Source organism: Schistocerca serialis, chromosome 1, assembly GCF_023864345.2.
Source record: "Schistocerca serialis cubense isolate TAMUIC-IGC-003099 chromosome 1, iqSchSeri2.2, whole genome shotgun sequence".
Lineage (NCBI taxonomy): Eukaryota > Metazoa > Arthropoda > Insecta > Orthoptera > Acrididae > Schistocerca > Schistocerca serialis.
This window is the reverse complement of record NC_064638.1, coordinates 790,575,219-790,589,834: the sequence shown is the minus strand read 5'-3', so window position 1 is coordinate 790,589,834 and position 14,616 is coordinate 790,575,219. Positions and strand designations below refer to the sequence as shown.

The 14,616-nt window shown below is 37.9% G+C and overlaps 1 protein-coding gene across 1 annotated transcript in view; it reads right to left on the bottom strand.

Moving 5' to 3' along the window:
* The window catches only part of LOC126483690 (xenotropic and polytropic retrovirus receptor 1), a 111,449-nt gene that overhangs the window by 76,988 nt on the left and 19,845 nt on the right, over positions 1–14,616 (bottom strand). Inside the window, exons 3-4 of the mRNA XM_050106778.1 lie at positions 2,187–2,443; positions 1,383–1,644 (exon numbers count right to left, since the gene is read on the bottom strand). Coding sequence (XP_049962735.1) covers positions 1,383–1,644; positions 2,187–2,443 — 519 coding nt within the window. The remainder of the gene's footprint in view (positions 1–1,382; positions 1,645–2,186; positions 2,444–14,616) is intronic.

Here is a 14,616-nt window from a genome sequence, read left to right as displayed (position 1 = left end):
CCTCCATCTGAATTGGAAAAAGCGCCTCTTCACCACCCAAGAAATAAAAATCTTGGTGCATCTAATGAACGGTGACAGAGTCCATCTCGATCCAGAGAAAATATGTCACAGATGTTCCAACTTCTCGGCACACTAGTGATGTGAGAACTTTTTCGGACTGTGCCTGTATTACTGACAATTCAAAAAGGACTTCCATATCAAGGGACACCCTTTGCAACAATAACTACAAGGATATTCTGGAACAAAGTGAAAGAAAAATCTTTCCTTGTCCTAAAGGAGGTGCTATCATCACTTCCTGTCCTAACTTTCTACAACAAAAATGCTGGGACAGAATTTCACACTAACACTAGCAGTTACGGGATAGGCACAGACGTAGTACAGACACTCAAAGGTGCAGAAAAGGTGACTGCTTAAGCTTCCTGAGTACACTCCATTTCTGAAAGGAACTACTCTACAACCAAGAAAAAGTGCCTTGCAGTTGTCTGGGCCATCAGTAATTGTTGTTTGTTTTGTATGGCAAATCACACACCACTGAGTTGAACCACCAATCTCTATGCTGGCAGACCAGCCTGAAGGATCAAATGGTCAAATGGTGGGATGTGTACCAAGGCTTCAGGAATATCATGCCACAGTGGTACAGAAAAAACAACACAAACACAAGGACACTGACTGCCTTTCAAGAAATCCTGTGGTAGAAAGCAGCAGTACGGATAAAATCTCAGTCATCACTGTATTAAATGACATTTCTGCTGAACAGGTGAATGATTTAGCACTGCTGAAAAAATTAGAAACCTTGTAGAGTGAGGAACAGTTTCAGTGAGGATTCCAAATAATAAACGGAACATTTTATTGGAGTAACTATTATCTGAGGAGGCAGAAATGGTTGCTCATCATTCCATCTCGGTTGCAGCTGATGATGCTCAGGTATTTCCATGACACTCTAACATTTGGTCACCTGGTGTCTGTGAAGGTGCTAGACTGAATAAGATTTAGCTATCACAGGCCACATCTCTACTAATTCGTTTGGCACTATGTGAACACTTGTGTTCATAACTAATATGGTTTCAGTGCTAAGTGATGTACTTCACTGATGACCCTACTATCGGATTTGGACTGGCTAAGAAGTGACAATATGTATGCCATCATATTTCAGGATCACTATTAAGTGCTTTCTTCTACCATGACACACATTCAAATGATTCAGTACCAGTGGCTGGTAAGACACATTCTTCCTTCCTCCGTCCATTCTTTATCAAAGTACTGCAGCAAGTATTATGTACATTAGGGTTGGCTGTTACGCACGAGCATTGTGTTCAATATAATTATAAATTCAAATAACAATTAATATTGCTATTATTATTATTATTATTATTATTACAAACCTGAAAGTATGACAGCAATGAGAAGTATCATAAATGAGCCTGAGAAAAGCCCTACTTTAAATGTTGTCCAAGGGCTCTGTTGCTCCCCAAGGGGAGGAACTCTGAGCCTTTTCATAGCTCTCTGCCTATCACCTCCCTCAAGATCCTGTGTAACAACTGCTTCTGTCTCCCGTATAAGGCGATCAATATCCTTGTTTGTATAAAAATGGGAAGTTTCCACATTTTCTGCACGCCATTTAGCACCAACATCAACAGACAGAAGCTATGGCAAGAAAAAATAAAAAAAACATTTAATAACTGGTAGTGTGCTTCCATACAGAAAATACCAATTTTTTAATTAACAATAAAATAATAAAAATGGAACCTATGTTCTATTTGGGATGAATATCTTTTTACAAACACCTGAAACAAGAACAACACAGCTGACAGATACACAAGTGATAAATTTAACTGTTTAAGCCATTCCTTCAGCAAGAAAAAACAGTGAAGTTGAAAAAATTAAATGAAACATACATTAGTAGAAGAGAGTTGAAAAAAATGTTTGAAATCCTAGTTCAATATTCTATAAAATATTAGCTAGAAGTAATAAAAAGTTCAATGACAAAAACTAAAGTTGAAAATAAGTCAAAGGCCACAGATGGAAATGAAATGTAAATAATAACAGGCAAAAGATCGAGAGAGATGGATATAGGTCAGCACAGAAAAGATAGTACATAATTAGTAAAAAGATGTGCTCATATTTAAGACACCTCTCTTTTATCCCAAAACAATAGAGGAGATTAGTGCATTATCAGAACCACCCACCTTGTCATGTTTCTTTAAAATCTTGCGGAAACCAGTGAAATTTAGATTCTGGTAGTTTTGCAATAAAATAAGACTCAGGTAAAACTCACTGAATGCAAGTTTAAGTTCCTGAGTCTTTCGTGCAGGAACATTTCTTTTGCGAAGGATATTTGGTCCACGCCGCAAGAAACTCTGTTTACCATGAAATTCATCTTCCTGTGCCTCACTAAGTTCACTTCGCAAATTAGCATATTTTCTTGTAGCTTCTGCTAATTTTTCTGCAACAAGAAAAAACTTTTCAAAATTGTTGCTCATAATTATCATCAATAGGCAACATAATAATAAATCTTCAGTACACTAGCAGACAGTTACTATATACTGAAATCATTAGAGTATACTGTCACACTGAACAATAATAACTGCCATCAGTAACTTAAAGTTTCCAGAATGAGATTTTCATTCTGCAGTGGAATGTGTGCTGATATGAAACTTCCTGGCTGACTAAAACTGTGTGTCTGACTGAGATTCAAACTCAGGGCCTTTGCCTTAGGTGGTAGAGCACTTTCCCAGGAAAGGCAAAGGTCCGGAGTTTGAATCTCGGTCTAGCATACGGTTTTTATCTGCCAGGAAGTTTTAACTTAAAGTTTCCTTTGCAAAACCTCATGAGGAATAATTTACTAATAATAGCCTTCATAAGAATTTTCATTTCAGCATCTGAACACTTGAGAAGTTTTTTTTTGTTTTTTTCTCCTACATACAAGTCATCTGCGAAAGGCATTGCAGGGAAAAAATACAGCTTTCCAGAGATGATATGAACATTTATGAAGAAAAGTTTTTGCACAGAAATTGACACGGTACGGTATATGGTCTGACGTATATAGTTGTCAGACAGTTGATTAGAACTTACGGAATTGCAGCTAATAATGAGAGTAATATGCAGTAACTGCAAGTAGCTTTAACTTACAAGGTTAAATAATGCAACTTTATGAGACCATATGATGAAACCTGTAATAATCAACTAATACACAAAACTGATCCAAATAACTCAAAAATGGCTTTATTCATAAACCTACGAACAATCACATAAATAAACCTCTTGTAACAAGAGGGTTGGGTTGGGTTGATTTTGGGGAGGAGACCAAACTGCGAGGTCATCGGTCTCATCGGATTAGGAAAGGTTAGGGTAGGAAGTCGGCCGCACTCTTTCAAAGGAACCATTCCAGTATTTGCCTGAAGCAATTTAGGGAAATTGCAAAAAACCTAAATCAGGATGGTCGGACACAGGACTGAACCATCATCCTCCCAAATGCGAGTCCAGTGTGCTAACAACCACTGCGCCACCTCGCTTGGTCATGTAACAAGACACCAGAATCATACAGAAGATGTAACGTAAGTGATACACAGAGCAACTGAGAGACTGAGTCAATTTCATGCATATAAGGGTTGAGTCTCCAGTAGACAGTGCAGTGGGAACAGTGCCACGTGCATGCTTCCTACAGGTAGCCTCTAGGGGCCAGCCCACTCTGATACAGTTGGCAGTTGATTTAAGTACACATGCACAGCAACACTACACTCAGCACACCCACACTCAACACACTCTAGTAGCAGGATTGGCAAATCTTGTCTTCATGTAATGATTCCATAAAGGAAACACTGTTTATTTCCAACTACAAGGTTCTTACTCCAAAGAACACAAAAATATATCTATGTAATATCATATCAGCTTTGTGTTTAAACAACAGTACAGTAAAGAGCAAGCCATTGTCCACACATATTTCATGGAAGCCCTTTCATGCATCATAGAAGACAGAGGTTCAACACAATTTTAGTTGCTACTCAGTCACAAAGCTGTACTGGAATTATCAAGCACTCTAACAAATTTCATAGGCTCTCAAGATAACTACACCATGGTTAACATGGATGTTGGAATTCAGTAGCAGTACCAAGTATAAAATGCAAGAAATGTTACTTCATACTCTTATAAACTAAAATGAGATCTATATAAAGAGGGTGGCAGAAGAAAGTGTAAACCCATAACCATGTAGAAAGGATTAATGTGATCACAGTGCACAACATGCTTGTAACAAGTAGTTCCATTTCCACCACTCCAAAGAACTGTCTACTATATAAATTATTTTATGTTATTGTGTTTATGTTCTTGACTCTGAAGCAGCACAACATATAGTAACAGAAAATGACTCCCATGGTTTGGTAGTTTCTTTCACCAGCCCGTTCATACGATCATCGACAATTTGGAATCAAGTACCAGTTATGAGAGCAGAGTCATAAACAAAAACTAACACTCTGTGGTGAAAGCATGTTTTTTGAGCCACACTAAGGCACATACAAAGTAGAGAGTGGTCCTATTTACACATACATAAAATGTCACAGCAAATTAGAATATTCCATCAATTATAGAGTAAAAACATTGAAAAATTACAAATGTTAGAGATAATAATTACACATGAATGTAGTGTCAGTCCCTAACATCACAAAACATCAATCCACAGTTTCAGGATGGACTTTAGTTTCTCTGATATGGATCTCTCTCTCTCTGTAACAGGTTTTATGGAACTTACAGAAGAGATATATTCAGTCTATCAGTAACACAATTAAAGAAGAGAGAAGTCCAGTAACTTTCTGGCCATTTATTAATTCACCACCAATTGACAATGACATGGCTACAGAGATTTAGAATACAACAAAAAGATGGCAAGATGCCACGTTTACCAATCCAATCCATTTCCAACCAACTACTGAATAGCAACAACGAGACCTCAGTCAGCAGCAAAAGCAATTAAGGTATATTTTACTTAATTCATCATTCTTTCACGCACAATTTATTCAAGCTAATTAATTTTTTATTTACTGTTAAAATGTACACTGCATTTCATTGTTCATTTATAGATAGCTGCTTGTATATCAAGCTTTCACTTCCAACATACTATACTGTTGCTCGCTGCTTGCAACAACCACTGAACACAGCAATGCTGTATTGCAATGTGACTACGAAATTGCCATTTTTCGCTGGTAAATAGGCACTTATCCATGCATTATAACAGTGGAGGCATGCAGGTATAATGACTATGCCCACAGCCTTGCATACATTGCAAATGCAACTGCCTTACAAACACTTAACTGACTAATACAGAGAGTTTTCATTAGGAATGAAATATGGTGTAACGAACAAAAGTTCATGCATTACACACTTGCTTTCTCCACTGCAATAGCTACAACAGTAAACTCAATCACAGCATCTTGCGCATGACACTACAGCAATGAAATGTCTAATCAGAAAATAATGAAAATCCACCTGCAAATAGAATCTGATTGCATCTTTACATTGTGCAAAGGAAATTTTTCTCGTAATTACAGTCGACATCTATGACTCCTCAAAAAATGCTTGAAACAGCACACTGTCTATTAAATATTTCCATGTACGTTGTCCCCATTTCAACTGAAATGGAATAGTTACACACTAAGTCAAAGTAGAAATTTCCACAATTCCAGCAAGGAACAACACATCAACGTTAGTCATGCAAAGTAACCAGAATACAAGCTCAAAGTCAGGATCAATTGTTATGAAATGGATAATAGTTCATGTATGGGTTAGTAGTAGTTGTGATCTGAATGTAGTTGCCAAAAATCTTAACAACAACCGCATGGAGGATTTTCATCTGTGACAGCCTCGCCTCCATATATGGTCACCTTATTTAGTTTTCCTGATTTTGGAAGCTGGGCAAATGGCTGGAACCTGTGCATGGAGATAGAGAATAATTGAAGTATGTTGGTGAGCATTCTTGAGCTTTGCCTTACAGGTTCGCTGCAGTCACCTACAGCTGCGTGGCACACATAGAACTACATTGTTGTTTGATCTGTAGTCGTGTGATAAATGTCAAACATTCTTCTTCTTTCCTTCTTTCTTTCTTTCTTTCTTTCTTATCATTTATTATATGATTAGCATGTCACAAATGGAACATCCTTACATGTTGTCATCTATTGTCCAAATATTTGCTCTTTTGCAAAGAGATCAAATTGGCAATGAAGTTAGTTGTGTCTGTGTCATTCCAGGGCCCCTCCCAAATGTTGTTCTGCCTTGGAAAGATCACTGCCAATGAATAATGAACCTCTTCTTAAAGTAGCAATGCTACCTCCTCGATAGAATTTGGCATTCAATGCTACTACTGCCAAGATACTAGATTCCACATGAACATAGGTCATAAAACATTATATCTCGTCCATTATTGTTTGCCATATTAGGAATGTGCAGTCCTGACTTTCATCCATAACTACCAGTAACACAACATTTGAATGTCTGTCAACTGTCTTTTGACTCACTCCCTTCTGGTCCATTGCCTTGACAGGCTGGCACATTTGATGATGTTCTCTTCAAAAGAAGCATTTAATAGACATCTTCTACTATACTGTTCATCAGGTGTGAAACTTTGCAGCTTCCATCATATTCAAGTTCATTGTGTATATGACTTTACTGTCTCACCCTGGCATAGGGCTCTTTTCTTCGGTTATATGTGGGCTATTTGCTGCTGGTTGTTACCAATTCTTTCATTAATTTTTGCCTTAAATATGGTCCAGTTCTTCAGTAATACCACATCATGTGCAATAACCTCAAATGTATTAAAAATCCTTACAGCAATAAGCTTTTAACTGTTGACATGGGAATACAATGTCAATAGAGTCTGACAGCAACAACACATTACGTTTGGAACTGAACACTCTTCATACTGTGATCACTGTTAACTTGAAGCACGACACTGCAGGAATGTCAGCAAGATACTAATTTGCAGTGAAATTACTAAAAACGAACTGAAGCCTTAACATTCAATGCTAAACTACAATAAATTTGTCTTCAAATTTGGATCCATATTAATATTTTCTACAAAATTAAGTAACCTACTCTTGCCTTTGTGCTAATGTCGAATTTACAGCTACAAACATATTCTCGTGTGCATGCTGCACTCCATCACACTCACAGTCATGTAAGGGAAGGGGAGCTGGAGTCCAACGACTCACAGACAGTAATAAGGATTCTCAAATAGATTAGATTCAATTTTTGTTCATAGACCCAAAAAATTAGATTGATTCTCGTGGGTGTGGAACATGTCAGAGAGTTGTGCTTGGGTAGATCAGTTGGCAGAGCACTTGCCCGCGAAAGGCAAAGGTCCCGAGTTCGAGTCTCCGTCCAGCACACAGTTTTAATCTGCCAGGAAGTTTTATAACATAAAAAACATAAAACATCTGAATATAATACTTACTACCCTAGTTATTTGTCAGGAGAGTTGGAACTGCTAATATTTACAGAATTAAGACGTTGTCAGAATAAAACATTGATATGCACTTTTAAGAAATTTATCATATACAAAATACCTAATCCTCATTGTTGTGGCCAAGTGCTGTCAAAACTGAAATCTAAGACTCTGTTGAGATATTCATCTGTAGAGTAGAAGGAGTTGCCTATTAAAGAGTTTTTCAAACTCTGTTTAAACTGTGCTTTATCTGAAACCACGTATTTAATGGTTTCTCGAATTTTATTGAAAACGTATGTTACTGAATATTGGACTCGTTTTTGGAACAAGGTAAGTGATTTTAGGTTTTTATGTAGAGTGTTCTCATTCTTAATACTGATCCTCTGCATTGAGCTATTGGTTGGAAACAGAGATATATCACTTGCAACAAATTTCATTAAGGAATAAATATAATAAGAAGCAGTGGTTAGAATACAAAGTTCCTTGAACAGGTTTCTACATGATGTTCTTGAATTTACACCACAAATGATTCTTATTACACACTTTTGCATGCGAAAACTTTTTCTCGGTTTGATGAGTTACCCCAGAATATGATCCCATATGACATAGAAATGTTGGAACACGTGAGGCAATACTGACCTTACAACTTATGTTAGAAGAAAGATTAAGAAAAGGCAAACCTACGTTTCTAGCATTTGTAGACTTAGAGAAAGCATTTGACAACGTTAACTGGAATACTCTCTTTCAAATTCTGAAGGTGGCAGGGGTAAAATACAGGGAGTGAAAGGCTATTTACAATTTGTACAGAAACCAGATGGCAGTTATAAGAGTCGAGGGGCATGAAAGGGAAGCAGTGGTTGGGAAAGGAGTGAGACAGGGTTGTAGCCTCTCCCCAATGTTATTCAATCTGTATATTGAGCAAGCAGTAAAGGAAACAAAGGAAAAATTCGGAGTAGGTATTAAAATTCATGGACAAGAAGTAAAAACTTTGAGGTTCGCCGATGACATTGTAATTCTGTCAGAGACAGCAAAGGACTTGGAAGAGCAGTTGAACGGAATGGACAGTGTCTTGAAAGGAGGATATAAGATGAACATCAACAAAAGCAAAACGAGGATAATGGAATGTAGTCAAATTAAGTCGGGTGATGCTGAGGGAATTAGATTAGGAAATGAGACACTTAAAGTAGTAAAGGAGTTTTACTATTTAGGGAGTAAAATAACTGATGATGGTCAAAGTAGAGAGGATATAAAATGTAGACTGGCAATGGCAAGGAAAGCGTTTCTCAAGAAGAGAAATTTGTTAACATCGAGTATATATTTAAGTGTCAGGAAGTCGTTTCTGAAAGTATTTGTATGGAGTGTAGCCATGTATGAAAGTGAAACATGGACGATAACTAGTTTGGACAAGAAGAGAATAGAAGCTTTCGAAATGTGGTGCTACAGAAGAATGCTGAAGATAAGGTGGGTAGATCACGTAACTAATGAGGAGGTATTGAATAGGATTGGGGAGAAGAGAAGTTTCTGGCACAACTTGACTAGAAGAAGGGATCGGTTGGTAGGACATGTTTTGAGGCATCAAGGGATCACAAATTTAGCATTGGAGGGCACCGTGGAGGGTAAAAATCGTAGAGGGAGACTAAGAGATGAATACACTAAGCAGATTCAGAAGGATGTAGGTTGCAGTAGGTACTGGGAGATGAAGAAGCTTGCACAGGATAGAGTAGCATGGAGAGCTGCATCAAACCAGTCTCAGGACTGAAGACCACAACAACAACAACAACAACAATGACATAGAATGAAAGTAAGCAAGGTATGCAAGGTTGTTTTTTATATATTTATATCTCCTACATCTGACATCATTCTCTCTGTAAATACAGACATGTTTAGGTGCTTAAGCAATTCTGTGATATGCCCTTCCCAACTGAATTTATTATCGAGTAATAATCCCAGAAATTTAACACTGTCAACCTCTTCGATCTGCATGTCTTCATGTGTTATAAACATGCTGGAAGGAAATCTATTACAGGTTCTGAACTGCATATAGTGGGTCTTTTCAAAGTTTAATGACAGTGAATTAGCTTTAAACCGTTTATTAATGTCAGTGAAGATTTGATTAGCAACTATTTGTAAATCTGTATTTGACTTGCTGCATATTGCAATGTTTGTGCCATCTGCAAACAAAATTAATTTAGCATCTGGCAATGTAACAGATGAGAGATCATTAATGTACACAAGAAAAAGCAACAGACCCACGATGGAACCTGGAGGAATACCACATGTAATTAGTTCCCAATCAGATGAAGACAGACTGCTTACTGCACAGGAATTTCTCAACGACACCTTTTGTTTCCTGTTAGTTAGGCAAGACTCAAACCACTTCGCGGCATTGCCAGTAATGCCATAATATTCTAATTTACTTAAGAGAATGATATGGTTCACACAGTCAGAGGCTTTTGACAGGTCACAGAAAATGGCAGTAGCCTAGAATTTATTATCTACTGAATTAAATACATTCCCACTGTAGTGGAAATAGCTTTCTCTATATCAGGACCCTTGAGAAACCCACTTGGATAATATATTATTTGCTGTCAGATGCTTAAGGAGACACTTTAACACAACCTTTTCAAATATTTTTGAGAAATCTAACAAAAGTGAAATTGGTTGATAGTTTGATGGTATCACTTTATCCCCCTTCTTGTACAGAGGCTTAACTTCAGCATATCTTAGCCAGCCTGGAAATGTTCCACTGATAGATTGATGACACAAATAACTAAAGATAGAACTCAACTCGCATGAGCACTCTTTGATTAACTTCATTGACAAGTCATCATACCCACTAGAATACTTAGATTTTAAGGATTTTATGATGGATGCTACTTCTTTGGGAGATGTGAGTGTCATTTCCATTTTACTGAAGTTATTTTTAAAGGTTGGTCTCAGATACTCCATAGCAATGTTCAAAGATACTCCATTGCAATGTTCACTGAACCTGATAACCCCAAGCTGTCAGTAACAGAAATTAAGTACTTGTTTAAGAGGTTTGCAACACTACATGCACTTGTTAATTAAGTCTCAATTATTTTTAGAGCTATTTTTTCCTCTTCCTTTTTGGCCCCACCTGTCTGTCTTTACTATATTCCATACAGTTTTTATTTTGTTGCCCTATGTAATTATCTTTTTCTCATAATAAGGCTGCTTGAATTTCTGGATTATTTCCTTCGATATTTTGCAGTGTTCTTTGTAGTGCATTACAATGCTGACGTCAGAGTTGCTCCTGGACAGTAGATACAGTCTCCTTTTTGTACCACATGATATCTTTATTCCTTGTGTAATCCACGGTTTATTTTTTGACTTTTGTGTGATTTGAGTTACCTTTAAGGGAAAACAATTTTCAGAAGTAGAAGTAACTGTATTAATGAATGCTTTGTATTTTCCATTTGAGTCAGATGTATTGTTAACATCTATTCAGTTCATGACTGCTTTATTGCCCTTCTGTACTTGGATTTTATAGATTTTTTATCATGACAAGTTTCAACATTCAACACAAGTGCTGCATGTCATGACCATAGCCCATTTACTATTGGTTTTGTAATATGACTTTTTTGCCTAGATTTGTCTATGAAGATATTATCAATAGCAGTCTCAGAACATTTACATATCCTAGTTGCAAAGTTCAAATTAGGAACAAAATTGAATGATAAGATTGTAATAACTGTTCACTGACAGAGCTTTTCAATAAATTTACATGAAAATCACCAGCAACAAGTAATTCCTTGTTTTTTTAGTGTGAGATGGGACAACAGAGATTCCAGATTTTTTATGAAGATGTTAAAGCTGCCTGAATCTGATCTGTATATATTTACTATTATAAAGGGCTTCTTATAAATACTACTACTGCTGCACAAGCTTCAATTTATTAATATCAATATTCTTAAAATCAAAACAGTTTCTGACAGATGTGACAACCTTTCCTGTGTCACACATTTTCTCTACAGAAGTAAGAAGCTATCTTGAATCGTGTAACATTTAACATATCTATACCAGTGGTCACATGATGCTCAGAGAGGCAGATTATATCAACTGATTTGCTCAACTCTAATTCTTCAGAGCTACCAGTGATCAAGCAACAAACATCACAGAAGTAGAGTGCCCTTCTTTGTGTTTCCTTACATTACCCAAGACTAATTATTTTTTAATCAGAATCTCAGAGTGATTTGTAACAAAAGCTCAAAACATTTCTTTACGTCAACAAACAGTTCTACCCCCCCAAGAGTCTCTCAGAATGTAGTAAGCCTTTCATAATTCCCCAAGATTTCCAATAAATTCAGTACCCTTGAGAATTCCCAATTTTAAAGACAAGTCACCACTCTGCTTTCAATAGGCCAAACAAAACGCAAACTGGAGAGTGTAACCGAATGTAGTGAGGTCACAAATCACAATTTTGTGTCTTTTTCACACAATAAAGTGCAGAGAATGCACTAAAGGATCAATAAGGTATTTACACCACAGCATGTGAAAGGTGTTGTTGCGGCTGTAGATGGTTTGATGGTGGTGATTTTTTTTTTTTTTTTTTTTTTTTTTTGGGGGGGGGGGGGGGGGCAGGGGCAGACATCACCCATGAATTGAGCCCACTCATTCAGATTTGCTTGAAAATACACCAAGATGTTTATTTCAACTTGTGCTGCTTCTCCTTTTACACCTTCATGGTAAATGTACTATGGACAGCCCTACCTTACAAGATGACAATAGCTGTGTTCACAGGCCTGCATACAGGCATTCTTGGTTTGGCAAACACTCGGGTACCTTATCGCACCTCGACTTGTCCACTAAAATGCCCAGTATTAAGGATCTAATCATTACTGAGAGGGTTCAGATGGATATCATCTACCTGAAGAAACTTGTAGGCTCTCTTCCACGCCAATTTGAGGCCATTATCAAGCCTAGAGGTGGATTTACATAGTTTTAGTCTGATCTCTCCACAGGGAGACTACTTTTTTTGTTCAGCGTGCTTACTATTTAGTGCCACTGGTCTGGATAGACAGGAAATTGCACACCACAGTGATTTTTAAATCACTAATTAGGTATGGCAAAGTTTTTGAGAGAAGCACTAGCTACATATAAAGAATACTGAAGCTCCACAAAAAAGTAATCAGAAACAATGTTCAGCACATCCAAAGTATTCATACTGCCCATTACTTAAAAACCTTGAATTTTAAAAATTCCACTTCCTATAGGTCTATGAGCCAATCATCTCCTTTTACAGCAAATGAGACTTATTCTGAAAATCATTGTGTTCATTTATAAAGTACAGGAAATAATGAATTTCATGCTTCTTGTTCAATGGTGAAAATTGTGTCTTCAGACTCCCCAGTATATGGGAATGAAACTCTTCAATTGACTGAAAGACAAAACATTGTGAACAAGAAACTAGGTGCACTGGAAAAAAGCTAAATATTAACCTGATACTTTTACTAGTTGGTGGAAGGGTTCATGAAGAACAAACCGATAATTTAAACTGGATGTCACTGATCATTAGCTTTGTATAGGTGTGTATGTCCAGAATCTCCTCTGAAAGCCCTGGATCAATTTCAACCAAATTTAACAAAGAAACAGCAAGTCTCACGAGTATCAGTACTGTGGTGTTTATAACCTCCTAGCTCCAATAGGAGAATATGTGTGGAGATCCAGGTGAAAATGAGTTTTTATAGCCCCTGTCATATAGGTTACCCTGCATGACAGGCATTTTGTTTGGGAACAGAACAGGCTGGCGAATCAACTTGCTTTGCAGGGCAACCTACATACCAGGGGGCAAGAAATGATTTTCCAGGCCCCAACATGTAGGCTGCCCTGCGTGACAGGCAGTTGTGTGGTAGTAGTATTGGTCTTCCTTTACATGGTGACTTGTATGTCAGGGACAAAGAAGTGATTTTCAACCCCCTGATGTGTAGCCTGCCTAGCAGCAGAGGTGTGTTATGGGAGCACATCAGCCTTTTGTTGAGCTGTATCACAGGGGCTACAAGTGCTGATGAGTGTGGCCGGGGACAGATTAAGATGGATAGAGGACGGGGTGTACAGGGCAATGGGGAGGAGGAAATAGACAGAGAGAGGGGAGGATGGGGGGCTTCATGAGGATGGTGGAAGGTGTAGAGGGGACGGCAGAGATGGAAAGAGTGAGGGGAAGTACGATGCAGTCAGAGAGAGGGGGAGGAAGATATGGCCAGAGAGAGGTGGTGCGGAAATGAAGAGACAGAGAGAGTGGGGAGGAGGAAATAGGAGTTACAGGTGGTCACAAAGAGATAGACACAGAGAGTGTGAGGCGGGGGGGGGGGGGGGGGGGGGAGAAGTATATTCAATACATGTGTCAAATGCATACGCAGGTGAAGCTGTGGGGAAAAGGCTAGTTCTGTAAATATAATTTATTTCTCAGGCAAAAACCTGCTAATTATAGAATACTGCTCCCCTTATTAGCCACAATTTTATATTAACAGAGTATATTACTCATTTTGATGTATCTCCTCTAATCTTTGCAGGATTTAAAATTTAATATACCAGGCAATGTGTGTAGAAAATCCTATGGTCTTTATTGACCTTCTGTGAGTGACTAAGGAGCTGCTTGGAAATTAATAGCAGGACTATATGATGACTGACCATACATCACAGTAAATAGTGACACGAGTCCCCCTGGAAGATTCTGTCAATTTAATCAGTGAGAAATTCGGGGCAGAACTGACACTTTTCAGGCATGTGTTACTATTGATATACTCTGTCTTTAATGGCCAATACTACGAGCAGACCGACAGAGTGGCCATGGGGAGACCTCTCTCTCCAGTGGTAGTCAACCTATTGAAGGAGAGTTTCGAAGAAGTAGCCCTGAAACTGCCAAACTGAATCCTGTATGTTTCTTCCAATGTGTGTCGACAACGCATTTGTAATCTGGCCAGGTAGGGATCAACTAAAAATATTTCTACAATATCTAAATTCATCCATAATAGCATACAGTTCACTATGGAAATTGAGAAAGATGGAAAATACCCTTTCTTGATGTCCTGGTGCAGTGCAGGTCAGATGGCTCGCTAGCTCACAGTGTGTACTCTAATGCCACACACATTGACTTGTATCTCTATGGTGCTTCGATCTGCCACCATCTGGGTCAGCTAAACAGAGTGTTGAACACCTTGATACACAGA